Source organism: Parasteatoda tepidariorum, chromosome 9, assembly GCF_982258835.1.
Source record: "Parasteatoda tepidariorum strain Cologne lab strain chromosome 9, Ptep-v5.0, whole genome shotgun sequence".
NCBI classification, from domain to species: domain Eukaryota; kingdom Metazoa; phylum Arthropoda; class Arachnida; order Araneae; family Theridiidae; genus Parasteatoda; species Parasteatoda tepidariorum.
This window is the reverse complement of record NC_141763.1, coordinates 101143201-101157633: the sequence shown is the minus strand read 5'-3', so window position 1 is coordinate 101157633 and position 14433 is coordinate 101143201. Positions and strand designations below refer to the sequence as shown.

Sequence of the window (14433 nt, the reverse complement as noted above, 5' to 3'; positions counted from 1 at the left end):
TTCAATATTATGTGTTTAACTTTTTCATTGGCTTTAATTTTAACTGTGCGAAATATTTTACATTTATTACTTTTTAACTCATTATTTCGCTTTTCCCTTTAAAGAGATACCATATTTTGAAGAAATAAAATAATTTTATTTCAAAATATTTGTTAATTTGCTTTTATCTCTGAATTTAGGAGCAATTGAAGCCTTGCTTTTAGTTTTTCCTCAAAATATTTTATAGGGGGTAATTCGCTTTTATCTTTCTATATCAACATTTCTTTCAAAGAGAAAGATACTGAAAAAAACCTTATCCCTTTTGAAAATTTTTATATTTATTCACTCATTTAATTTTATTTTATTACTTATTTATTTATTTACTTTATTGTAATTTTTTTTTTTATTATTTATTTTTTTATTTATTGTTATACGTGTTTGAATAAATTGTGAAAATCAAATATTTAATAAGATTCTGAAAAACTGATTTTATAAGTCATTTAATGTCCTCTATCTGAAGTAATTCAGGAAAAAAAATATTTTATTTCTTCATATTTTACACATTAATGCAAATATAGGTAACATATTTCATTTCCGATTGATTCTATCTCTGTTTTCCTCTATCATCAGCAATTATACCACTTCAGAACTATCTCTATCATCGATGAAAAAAAGAATAAAAAACATTCTATTGTATTCACTGAAACACCCTCACACTAAGAAGAACCCTATCAGAAAACCACCACCTACGTATTAGAAAAACCATCCAAGAGAGCTGAGGAAAAAGATGAGAGTGAAAAGTTTTCAACTCACCTGGAGAGAGAGAGAGGATGAAATTTGGCTCTCCCATTGGTGGAAAAAGTTTAGTGACGTCACTACCCCAAGCAGGATCGAGTGAGGCTCTTTCGGCAAAGGATCAGATAGGAGAATCTAACCCGTCGTACCTGTTGCATCGAAGGTACTTGCTTCTATGTTTATGTGGTACAAAACATCGTTTGCATTTGCATGCATCTTATTGCATTAGAGGACACAATGTCTGCTTTTCAGCAGGATCCACCCCCAAACGATCCTGGATCACCCTTCCACCCCCAGGATATGTCCGGCATGATGGAACTATACCCACGTGATTATAGTGGAAGTCCGGGAACTTCCAGGCAGCAACAGGGGAGTCCAGTTGCCGGATATTACTTAGCGGGAGGATCTCCTTATGCAAGGGGTTGGCCACAACAGCAAGGGGACTATCAGGGAATGGTTCAGTATGGTGTGCCGGACGAGACAGGATGGTTGCCGGACGGTGCTTACGGACTCGCGAGGATTAACTCTGCCCCGGCGGACTTGTCTTCGATGGAAGCACCGCCTGCTTCGGAACTGGGGCGCTACCCTGGTGATGGGGCTGTGAATGAACCGGGAAGTTCTCCGGTGCATGATGTTGTCGGTTCGCCCCTGGCAGCCGCGGAAAGTCCCGTCGATGTTCCTTCAACCGCTGGTAAAGGCGGTAGAGCTAGCCAAGAACAGAGAATACGGAGACCGATGAATGCTTTCATGGTTTGGGCTAAAGTTGAAAGAAAAAGACTTGCGGACGAAAATCCCGATCTTCATAATGCAGATCTTAGTAAAATGCTGGGTAAGTTAAGAAATAATTTTATATTTGCGTTTGTAAAATGAATAGATTTTACTGTTAAGTTCGAAAATAATATAATAAATAATATATTTTATTGAATTACTTACATCGCATAAATAAAACACAGTGTGTCCATACACACTTGAAAGTTTCCTTAATAAAGAAAATATTTTTGTCCCCCTTACATTTCCTTCTAATGCATTAAGTCAGCGGTTCTCAAATGATGTTTCGTGGAACTCCAGAGTTCCGTGGATGCTTAAGATTTTGCTATAAAGTTCGAAAATAGTATAATGAATAATATTATTTATTGAATTATTTACATCGTATAAGTATAAAACTCAGTGTGTGCATACACACTTGAAAGTTTCATTAATAAAGAAACATTTTCATCCCCCTCAGATTTCTTTTTAATGCATTAAATCAGCGATTTTCAAATGGTGTTCCGCGGAACTTTAAGACTCCGTGAAAAGATCATAGGTGGGTTTTCCGTAGGTTGGGACATTTTTTTATAGCCAGTAATGATTTTTTGAAAGATGGTTTGTACCCGATTAATAATCCATTACTTATTTAATATTAAAATTGTTTTTATGAAATTATTTGTGTAAAATTTCAATAAAATTGAAAGAGGAAATTTTAAGAAATATATATTTTTCTATATAACAGTACAATATATAAATTGCTAAACGATATGCATTTATAAATTATTTCATCAGTATTTCTCGTTGAACTTAGAAATTCAATATAAAATTACCAAATTTACAAATAAAGAATTATTTTTCTTTGCCTCTCTAGCCTCTCTCACAATTTATAATAATTTTTAAAAAAAAATTATAATTCAGCTTATTTATTCAATTTCAACTTGAACGTCAAAAACTACTAAACTTGACTTATAGAGTAACAAACGTAACCTCTGCAGATTTGCGAATTCAACTACCTAACATAAAACTTAATTTTAAGACTTATTGATGAAACAATGAAAAAAATTCATCCGCATTAATTGTTTCTGAATTAATTAGAAGTTTCTTGCTTCGTTTGCACCTGCTAAGGAACGTTTTCTAAAAAGTCAAAGTTCCACCAAAAGAAGTTCGATCGTTTAGGGTTCCGCGACTGAAAAAATTTAGAAACCGCTGCATTAAATCGCTTGAAATGCATCACAATTTTTCGTATTACTTATTATTTAAATCATGAGTATCAAATTTAGATTAATAAATTAAAAGTAATATTTTATTGCATTTGTAAGTATTTTGCGATATTTTAATTTTATGTACTGCAATTTTCGAACATAAAAATTTAAACTCGTTTTTTATTTTAGACATCTTTAACACATCATTAATGTTTAAGTATCATAATAAAAATTAAACTCACTGTCTAGTTATTTTTATTTTTTTTTATTTCTTTGTAAATATCCGAAGTTATCCAAAAATGATTACTTTAATTTTATTTATAACTCCATCAATATATTTGAATTGATCTTAAAAATAATAGTTCTGTTACACAGCTTTTAATAAATTGTTTTTAAACAATATTTTGAATGAAACATTGTTAATCTGATGAAATGTTTTAATATTATTATATACGAGTCTGAAAGTAATATAGCATTGATTTTATTACAGATACGTAAGTTTACCCTTCTATAATGAAAAGCATTTCTCAAATTCTGCCAAAAAATTCAAATATCAAAATTGTTTTGATTAAATATCTGTTTTATAAGAGATGAATTCCAAATTTAGAAAGAAAGAAAAAAAGAAAAAACAACAATTTTTAGTTGTTTTTATTTATCTATAATGAGATTCCATAGTGCTCATAAAAATATTAACAAGGAAATATTGTCCATAAATACAAAAGTACAAACAATTATTGAATACCAGCCCTTCATAGAATCCATGAAGACAAGATCAAATTTGTTCCATCAAAAGGGCCATCATATAAGAATTGAATTTTCAATACTTTGTCTCATGGTGTCCATTATCAAAAAATTAGGAAACGAAATCATAAAAAATCATTTTGAAATGATTTTTTTCACTATTTTCCCTGCAATGCTCCCTAAGAAATGGTTTTATGAAATTAAAAATGATGATTCAATGAACTGGGAATTTCAAAATATTCTTTTAATGATGATTGCTTATATTTAAAAAAAAAATAAAACTAAATATTTGAGTGCATATATTTCTTTTAATATTATGAAAAAGTTAAATTCTTGTTATATATCCTAACAACTAATAAGTCTAAGTTGTAATTGTATATATAATATTTGTAAAGTTATTTAAAGCACTAAGTCAATATTTTTTTGATCTTGTATATTCTAATTTTCACTGATGTAGTTTGTTAAAATAGGGTAGCTATAAAATTTAAGATGGCGAAAATGCTGTTCCCATAGAATCTTCCTTTCGCAAAAAACAACCGACTCTACACTATCAATTAAAATTTTTTTTAAAGAAAATGCTTAAATCTTTAACTCAACGCAGTAATTAGTGTAGTAGTATTAAATTGTTATTGTGTAACATGATTCATCGTAATAAAATATTACGGTGGATATACAAGAGGTGCATATACTTCAACGCATTAATTACACGATACAATACAATATAAAGTGCAACATTTTTGGCTGCATTTATATCGGTAGATTATGTTTATTTTTGTAGTATTATTGTTGAAAAATTTAAAATATATATATAATGTGATTTATGATCTAAACAATACACTAAATTATACGTAACAACATTTAAAGAGAAAGAAAATATCTCAAAATGTAATGCGATGTACAGTGCACCTTAGCCGTTCATAATACATTTGTAACATTTTTGAAAACATTTATTTCAGTAAACTGTGAACTTAACTCTACTTTTAATATAATCGAAAATAGTGTAAAATATAACTCAATGGTAATATATTATATACATTGTCTTAGTTTCAGAGAAATTTTTTTTACGATAAACAGTAAAATACTTTTTGCAACTTCCATGCGTCAATAATGTAGAAAATAGTAAAGCGTCTAAGTTCTAAATATAATTTCATTTTTTGTAGTTCCTATTTAATCACAAATGATAGAATTATTTCATACGTATATGCTCCAATTTTAAAAAGTTAATGCTAGTACCTTATATTAAAATCGTCGACATCCTGGAACAAAGAACAGATATTTAATTCGGATATTAAGTATTATTATAATATCTATTAATTATAATATTAATTATAATAATTATAATAATATAATATATAATATTATTATATTATTATAATTATTATAATTATTATGTTCTCGTATATTACGATCATGGATGTAAATACGAAAACGTATTTCTTTCGGATATTTCGTTTTTTCGTCCGTGCCTAGAGCAAAATATCCTAGGTATCTTGGAATTTTGATGACTAAATAATGTTTCAGTAACAATTGGTTGCATTATTCACCTCACACGCATTGTTTTTTAATTAACTATGTATCTCAGTAATTATAAATTAACTATGCTAACAAACGATAACCATGTTGAATTTTAAGCACTTTAAGTACCTTTTCATTAAAAATAAAATTTATCATCATACATTCAGTATTCTTTCAACAATGGACATAATTTTAATGTTTTATCAAATGAGAAATTTAATGAATTATTAGTTGTTTTGACGATGCTAAAATGTCGCAAGAAAGTTGTTAAAATATATTAAACATTAGAATCACATTAAAATTTGTCATTGAAAGTGTGGCAAAAATGCTTTAATACATTAAGATTATATTTTTAAAATGTAATTTAAAATGTAATCAATTACATTATTAAAATGTAAAAATTAAAGATTTTTGTCATCATTTCTAAAACCATATTTTTAAAATTCCTGAAAGCCATTTTATTTATGCCCCTTTAAAGTATTAGTTTATTAATAAGATATTGAAGTCACTTAAAATTTTAAGATAAGTGAACTTTTTTTCATATATTTTTAATTCCATATAATTTATCACTCTTAAAAAAATGTTTAAATTGCATTTTTTCAATAAAAAACATTGATTTATTTTAATACTCGTCCCGTTCATCATTTTTCATTTCATTCCTGAATTGTACGCCGTTAGGCTTTGAAATTGAATTTTACCGATAAAATATTTGAACAAAATTCTAAATTTTTCCTCAATAACATTAAAAACATGTTAAAAATAATAAACCTTAAATCAACGTGAAAATGTAAAATATTAAATATTTAGATTATCTATCAAATTAGAAATCAATTGTTAGCATAATTTTGTAAATAGTTTTCCTATAAATTTTCTAAATAAACTTACAATTGATTTGTTGATTGTTATCAAGAAGAAGTTAATAAGATATGATATTTTTTTTCCAATTATAGTCTTTTGATAAAGTTTTCTTTACGTATACAAATCGTATTAATATTTAAGTTACATTTATTAATGTTTTATTTAATAATGCGTCTAAATTAATAACAGAAATTTATGCCTTTGTTTAAAAAGTTATTTATTAAATTTGTTTTCAAAACGAACAATCAAGCTGCTTTGTTGAACAAGTACTGCTTCTAAACTTCTATTGTTTCGATAATACTGAATCTACAAAACTTAGTGTAATAATTATTTAATAGAAAATGATAATTAAAAACTATTTCTTTCAATTCTGAGAAATTTTAAGTATTCTTTTATTTTCCTTTTTTCTCTTTTATTGTTGTTGCCATCCACGACAACGAATATACTTTGATATTAAAGATGCTTCTAATTGTAAAGGGTAATCAACTTACTTAACCCCATGGATTAGAATCAGTAGGAATCAGAAAGTTCTCAACTAATCTGGCACTCAAGGCTAGATTTCATTTCAGAAATATATATACGGCCAATTGAAATTATCAAATTCAACAGCATTTTCTAAGAATTCTTTGTTTCCAAAGTTATTAATTTCAAAAATAGAGTATTTTGAATAGTAAACGTGGTATGAAACAAATTACTTCTTTAGTAATGCTGACATTAAATTTAAAAAACTGAGCTAGCGTGTAAGAAAACTATAACCAGATACTGACATTGTTCTTCATTCGTTTTAACTAAAAATGAAAGATCAATTTTTTAAAAAAAAAAAATATTAATATTAGCTTTTAATAAAGGCAATACACTGTAAAAAAATTCTGGTTATCTAAGTGCAGAGTTTATAAAAATCCTTTTATCTTAAAATCCATTTAATTGTAAAAATCATTTTCACCATAAAATTGTAAACCGTAATTTTTCCAGCAATATTTATTGAACTAGTTCAGTGATTTTATAGTAAATATTACTGAAAAAATTACGATTTATCAGATTTTCTTTGCATGAAATTTTACGGTAAAAAATACTAGCAACCTGAGTGCAAATACATTTTACTGTAATTTGATTCAGAATTTTTCACAATGAATATTGTAATTTTGAATTTTGGTGGGATTTATAGATTATCACTTTTTATTATTTGAATGATCTTTATAAAACACAGTATTTTACTGCTTCTTTTTAAATTTACAGTCTGACAATAAATATCGTTTACATCATAATACGTAATAACAATAATCCCTGATATATGTAAATTAGGCAAAATGCTCTGGAATTTACTTTGACGCAAAATCAACCTTTGTAACTTTCGCAAGCTATGTTTAGAATATTTTTAATTCGCACTCAGTCCCTTTTCTATCCTATTCAAAAAATTGTAAAGGATGAGAATAAAAAAATTTCTTTTGTTTTATTTCATTTTTATAGAGCTTAATAGTCATTGGTCACTAAATAATAATCGTTGGTCACTAAAATTAAATATTTTTCGAGTTAACCCGTGAGTTTTGATGCACGCACTCAGGAATAAATGCTATCACACGAATAAATGCTTCAATATACTTCTCACATAAAAACAATTGTGGATATTCCATAAGGATACGTATATCTGGACCAAGATGGCTGTATTAAATAAATAAAATATAGGCTTTTTTGCATTTGTATGCTTCTTAAGTACAATAAAATTTATTTAGTGTTCGCAAACTTTTCAAGAGCAATCTAAGCCATTTCGAGCTAGTATGCTTCCTAAAATACAATATAAGCTATTTGTGCTAGAATGTTTCTAAAATACAGAACAGGCTATTTTGCGTTTAAGTGCTTATTATGTTCAGTACAGGCTACTTTGTGCTCGTATGCTCAAGTAGAGTACAGACTATTTTTCGTTTGTGTGCTTCTTAAGTATAATACAGGCTAATTTGAATTTGTGTGTTTCTAGAGTACAGTACATGCTACTTTGCGTTTGTGTGCTTCTTAAGTACAGTACAAACTATATTTCGCTTGTGTGCTTCTTATGTACAGTACAGGTTAATTTGAATTTGCAGGCTTCTTAAGTACAGTACATGCTATTTTGCGTTTGTGTGCTTCGTAAGTAAAGTGCAGTCTATTTTGCGTTTGTGCTGTTGTGTCAGTATGCTCCTAAAATTTAGTACACGCTACTTTGTGTCAGTATGTTTCTTAAATACTGTATAAGCTATTTTGTATTAGTACGTAAATAAATTACAAATTAAATTAATTAATTTTGGTGCACTTAAGTAGAATATCAGTTATTTTGAGTTAAACTGGGTAAATAAATTTAACTGTTCTTATAAATCTTATTCAATTGAGGCAGTAAACATGTAAGTTTTGCTGCAAAGTAACATTTCTATTTCTTGTAAATACCTAATCCAATTAATTTGGTTTGGTTCCTATATATCTAGAATAAATTATTTTGAGATATTATTGCGCAGATATTGAGAGTAAGTAATGTTGAGTAGATTTTTCAAGATGATATTTTTTAAAATGAGATTAAAAATAGTGTCGTGCTAACTTTTTTTGGAAAAATAAACTCAAAATTGAATTAAATGGTAAGAATTATGAAATATTTTTATCCATAAATAGAAATATATTACTTAAAACAATTGTATTTTTAATAATTTCTGCACAAGATACTTAATTTAAAAATATAAATTTTTGTTCTCATGTAATACAAATATTCAAATCTCTCAAACATACATGTTGCATCAAAGTCTATGAAATAGCTTAGAAATTTATTTTATATATCTATAATTTATTTATGTATATATATTTACTTAAAACTTTATTTATTGAATTATAAGGTAAATTAGGTCCCTGACCCCCCCAAATATGGGTAATAATTTTATTTATTAGTTGTTCATTTTTGTGGTTTTTACCCCCTTGTAATTGCTATAAACATTTCCCTATTCTTTATATTCTTAGTAATTGTATAGAACTTTTAGAACTATAGAACTTTATAGAATATTTGAGAGTTTCGAATTAATGTTTATAATTTCAACAAATATTTCTAACTTTATCTATTTATCCATTGAGGCTTTTACTTTAAGCGCATTTCATCACTACGATATTTGTTATGCGATTTAGGAGACCATTTGAATTACAATTGCTAAAAGCTAAACTGTAAACAATTCTGGATCATTCTGGATACAGTAAAAAGTACTGGTATCCTGAGTGCATCAACTGTAAATCAATTTTACCGGACAGGTCATTTTCACTGTAAAATTTTACAGCGTAACTTTTACAGTGAGATTTATTTAATTTTAGTGCTTCAGTAATTTTACCGTAAATATTACTGAAAAAACTACAGTTTATCATATTTTTGATTCGGAAAAATTTTACCTAAAAAATTGAACTTACGGGGGAAATACTTTCTCCCCTTTTTAGCGTAATTTGATCTGAAATTATTTACAGTATAACTCCATTTGTACAATTGTAAAAAAGTATAGTCTATGTAACATCCTTCGTACGTCATTAAAATACAAACAAGTCGTTTTACAAACAATTTCAATGGAATAATTTGAAATGAAAATGTTGAGTTATTGCTAATGAATAATTTTTTAAATAAAATTATAATTTATTTTGAAAAAATAAGTACAAAATAATGTTTTTTTGACAATAATACAAAATAATGAGCTTTAACTTACAAATTATATATAAATTTTTATTAAATTATCTATTTCACTTTTGTTCCAAATTAGCATTTTACCTTATTGTTTTATCAAGAGCACTGTAAAAAATTTTGGTATGTAATTGCCACCATTTTTTGTGATAATGCAAACTAAATACATTTTCAAGTACAGAAATGTAAGTTATCGCCGCGCAAAAAGAAAATAATTAAAATTAACAAAATTGACAAAATAGCGTTTTAAAAGAATTAGTTCGAATACAATACTAAAAATGTTGCTAGTTTTTCAAGCGAAATGTTTTTGTAATGAAGCCATTAAACTGATTCTGAACTCTGTAAAAAGTTTTAGTTCATATCGACACCAAAATCAGTGGCAACTATGAGCCAAAATTTTTTAAAGAATGTTCAACATATTGAGATATTTCGGATCATTGATTTACGAACAGGGAATTATTTACTTATTTTTGAAATATTTCTCCTTTTTTATCATTTTATCTTCTGATTACAAAATAAAATTTTTTTTACAATAAAAAATGGCTATAAGCACGCTAAAAATTTTCAGGGTTGCTAATTCAGGCACGCTAATTCATTAAAATTTTCAGGCACGCTAAAAATTTTCAGTATTAACATTTAATGTCATATAGGGTTCATAGAGTGTTATATTATCTTAAGTTAAAATCATTTTAATAATTAAAGATATTGAAATCTAATCTAGAGTACTCAAAATTTTATTTTTTAAATGCTTTCAACAAATATGGTTTTTCAAAATATGCCATTTAATCTAGTTTTTTGAGTGAAAAGTTTACAATTGCTAATTTAGTTTTCTGAATATGAGTAATTGCAAATTGCTCATATAAAAAAGTATCAGCTCATATTATTCTTCTGAAAGATATTTAAAATTATAAAACTATAAATTTCCGGATTAGTTAAAGTTACGCTTATTCTTCCACCCAGCTTTCGCAAACCATATTGGTAGTAGCACAGTGTTAGGAAGGTAACGCATACAAGTCGACCGAAAATCTGTTTTCTTTTTAATTATCGTTTTCAATTTTATGAAAGTTTATAGAATCTTTTTCACGCAAGCGATCTGCTGAAGAAGTCTTTTTGGGTGTTGTTATTTGCTGTTGCCATTCCCAGAAATACAAATCAACTCTGATAATAAATAATTCACAGTTCCGCAGTGGAATGAAGCGGCGTTAAATGACAACGGCGACGGGGCCGTGTCGAAACCTCTGTACCGTTCTCTTTCTACACTCACACTTTGACTTTTACAAATCATTGCTCAAGCGATGGAAATGATGAGTGTTTATTTTTTATGTATTTTTTCGTTAAGTTTTCACTCTTCAGTTAAACTGCTCAGTGGACCCTGTCGCACGTGTTGTGAGTTTTAGTAACGGTTCCAGGACACTTTCTGTTACAAAAATTGATGTAACAGATAATTACAATAACAGATAATATTAAATTCTATCGGTGGAAAAAGATTTACGTAGGGAAATTAAATTTTTAACAGGGCATGATACTTAAAATGCATTTTTGACAGATTTATTAAGCATTATATTTTATATTTTATCTTTCAAAAGTTTCTATCTCTATTTTATATATATATAAAATAGATATATATATTTATATTTTGAAAATTGTTTTAACAATGCAACAATACAAACATTAGATTAAGTTATATAGAATACATCTTACCCTTTTATAAATTATTATAAATGTGTAATATGGGAACTGTTCTGATAAATATTAGGCGTGATTTTTCTCTCAAAAATTCTTGATATCAGTAAAGTTTTATCCAATTTACAGTAGTTTTCTCAACTTTACTTATGAAAATAATAACAGAGCTTAAACAAACATAGTGCTCAACCACTTGTGAATTTCAAATAATGAAAATAATTACAGTATTAGAACAAATAAAGTACTCAATCCCTTGTGCATTTCTAAAACTTTCATAAACATAATAGCATACATAGTAGCGTACTAAAGTAACAAGCAATATTATGTGTAGTATTAAACAATCTGTGATTTCTGAAAATTTCATAGAAATCTTCGCATTGAATCATGTAGCAAATGAATAGTTTTCAACTATGTGAAAATTCAAAAACTTGTCTAGAATTTGTTTACATATTAGTTTAAAAACTAGCAATAAATGACGAGGGCTCATTCATATTATTTCATACTTTTAAAACAATCTGCGTGCTAGAGTTTTTGTTTTAAAAAATTGTATGTATTTAAGACTATATTAAGTTTTTGTTCTGACAAATCTAGCAATTAAACACAAATCGTGTATGAAATGGAATAATTCATTTTATGAGATAATTTTTATACATTTATTAAATGAATATAAAACGTTGTGGATGCCTTAAAGGAATTAAACAAATTGCATTCTGGAATGTACAATACAAACTTAAGAAATAATGTTCAGAAATGTTTTTCGAGATAAAAATTAATCGTTTTTAATTAATAAGCGTCTCATAAACTCAACTTAATGTAAATTGGTAAAGTTATATAGCATTCATTCCTTTACATAGTGGCGAAAAAACAGGAAATTAATGTATGGTACTCAACTATATATTATTGTTTTGTTTTTAAACAATAGTACAGTACAATTTGTGCAGAAGAATTTTTGATTAAATAATTTACATATCTTTAATACTCTTAGTTTGTTTTTAATGAGGAGTCTTCAAAGGAAGCATGAATTTTACATAAAATAGAATAGTTCAATTCTTAATTATTCATGTATTTATTAAATAAATGAAGCATTACAAACGTATTAACGCCTTAGGGGATTATAGAACGCAAACTGAAAAAAAAACAAGGTTTAGAAATACACCTTTTTCCGATTAAAAAATTTAAACTGTTTATCGTTTGTAATTATAAATATCCCGTGCAGTAACTAAATATCTATTTCAATATTATTTTTTCCTTCCTGTATGGTGGCAATTGAATTCATGTTACTCGTTTCTAAAACTTCTATGCCGAGAAATTCATTGCCTGCTGTGCTAATAGAAATGTTTCAGTATGTACACCTGGCGTTTATCAAATGTGTACGTGAACCGCTGCTGACAAATGTCGAGTCGTTTAAGCGTGAAAACACCCATAAAACAGCCATTGAGAGGTAATATTAGAAGTGTTTAGAACATATATTAAAGACAATAGTGGAAATGAAATAAAAAATTTTGCTTCGCTCCAACCAGCTGGTTTAAAAACCACAGCTTAACTATGTGTTGAAGCACAAGAAATGTATATAAGAAAATTTTATATTTTTTTTAAAATTTTCTTGTCATTTGTAATTAATTCTAAGCTAATATTTGAATTACATTCACAATTTATACAAGTTGGGAATTATGTTAAACCTGCCTAAATTGTTATGCATTTAAATTATTTAACTTTTGATCATTCAGTAACTCATGCGTCATAAATGAATTAAATTCTACTGTAAGATTATGAAAATCAAATGAGATAGTTATTTTGCTTATACTTGTATCAATTAAGTCAACAACTTTATTTTACAGCAAAAAAAAAACTATCAGCAACAACTAGTATTTTCGGTAATTTATTATTTACTTGTTTTCAATATTGAGTTTTATACTACAGAATGTAAACTTTTTAAACATTCTAAAAATAGTTTAATACATTTTTAAACAATGAGGAATTGTCTCCTTACTTTTTCATCTATAATAATTTAATATATTAGGGATAGTACGATCTCATATTGAGTTTTGTGAGTGTCCCGGCTGATTTATTAATAAATTATTTTTAACCCATAAATAAATTAATTTTTGTTTTTAGTAAATAATGTTTTCAAGCAGAAAATAGATCCAGTTAGCGGAACAAATATAAAAATCAAATAAGGAACTATATAAAAGAATAAAATATATAAAAGAATGAAATATAAAAAATATAAGAAGAAAATGCTCTGCTAAAATTTTCATTTTACAATTATGGTAAAATAACCGGCAGCAGTCTGTCCATCCAATTAACTGTAAAGTTTACGGTAAAGAACATTTTATATCTTTACGGTTTTGAAACAGTTCTTAATTAGTATGGGTAATAAAAGTCATGAATCTAAAACTGTACGGTATTTAACCATTTACAACTAGCATGGTTTAAAAAGCGGCAAAAAAGAAATTTAACTGGACACAGTAGCTTGACTTATTGTTAAGTAATGGGCATTGGGGAGTGCAGGACACTGGAAACTCTTCAGTTCACCACTGAGTATTTTCATATTTTAGCAAATTAATAGAGCAAATTGTCATTACTATAATTATTCACCAAAATAAAAATAAAAATATTGTAATAACACTCATTACAATATTTTTTATTTTGACAAAGATATTGTTGGAAAGCAATAACAGTAATGCGACTATTTGGGATTCGTTTCTAGATTCAATCCAATACGATAACACGTTTAAAGTATTTTTCATAGAAAAATACATATCATATTTTGAATCCAATGGAATTTCACTTATTTGAAACTAATATTTTGCTAAAAATAATGATTATTTTCATTGTTTAACCATTTTTCTTTACTGTAAAATAATTGAAAATATAAAAATTTATGAATTCAGATTTTTTCAATTATAATTACTTCTTTATAAAATATTAATTAAGAACAAAAACAGGTGAATATCAGTTTTAAAAAACGATTCTTCTCTAAATAAATCATATCATTTTTAAAATAACTTATTATTTAGCAAAACTGTAATGTTAATTCCCTATGCAAGATGTATTTAGTTAATTTATTACTGGTGGTAAATTGAGTCTGATGAAATTTCAACTGCACCTGATCTGTGTCAAACTAATCAGCAAGAGAAATATGATGCCACACGTGTGTCGGCAATTATAATGTCTAGCATTTAGAAGAGTGTGTTGGTAAGCAGGTGATAAGAGAATTATTTTATACGTGAAACCATTCAC

At 27.0% G+C, this 14433-nt stretch overlaps 1 protein-coding gene across 1 annotated transcript in view; it reads left to right on the top strand.

The window, feature by feature from the left end:
• Positions 1-729: 729 nt before the first annotated feature.
• The window catches only part of LOC107454275 (uncharacterized), an 85810-nt gene continuing 72106 nt past the window's right edge, over positions 730-14433 (top strand). The window contains exon 1 of the mRNA XM_016071406.4: positions 730-1603. Coding sequence (XP_015926892.3) covers positions 985-1603 — 619 coding nt within the window. The 5' untranslated portion in view covers positions 730-984. The remainder of the gene's footprint in view (positions 1604-14433) is intronic.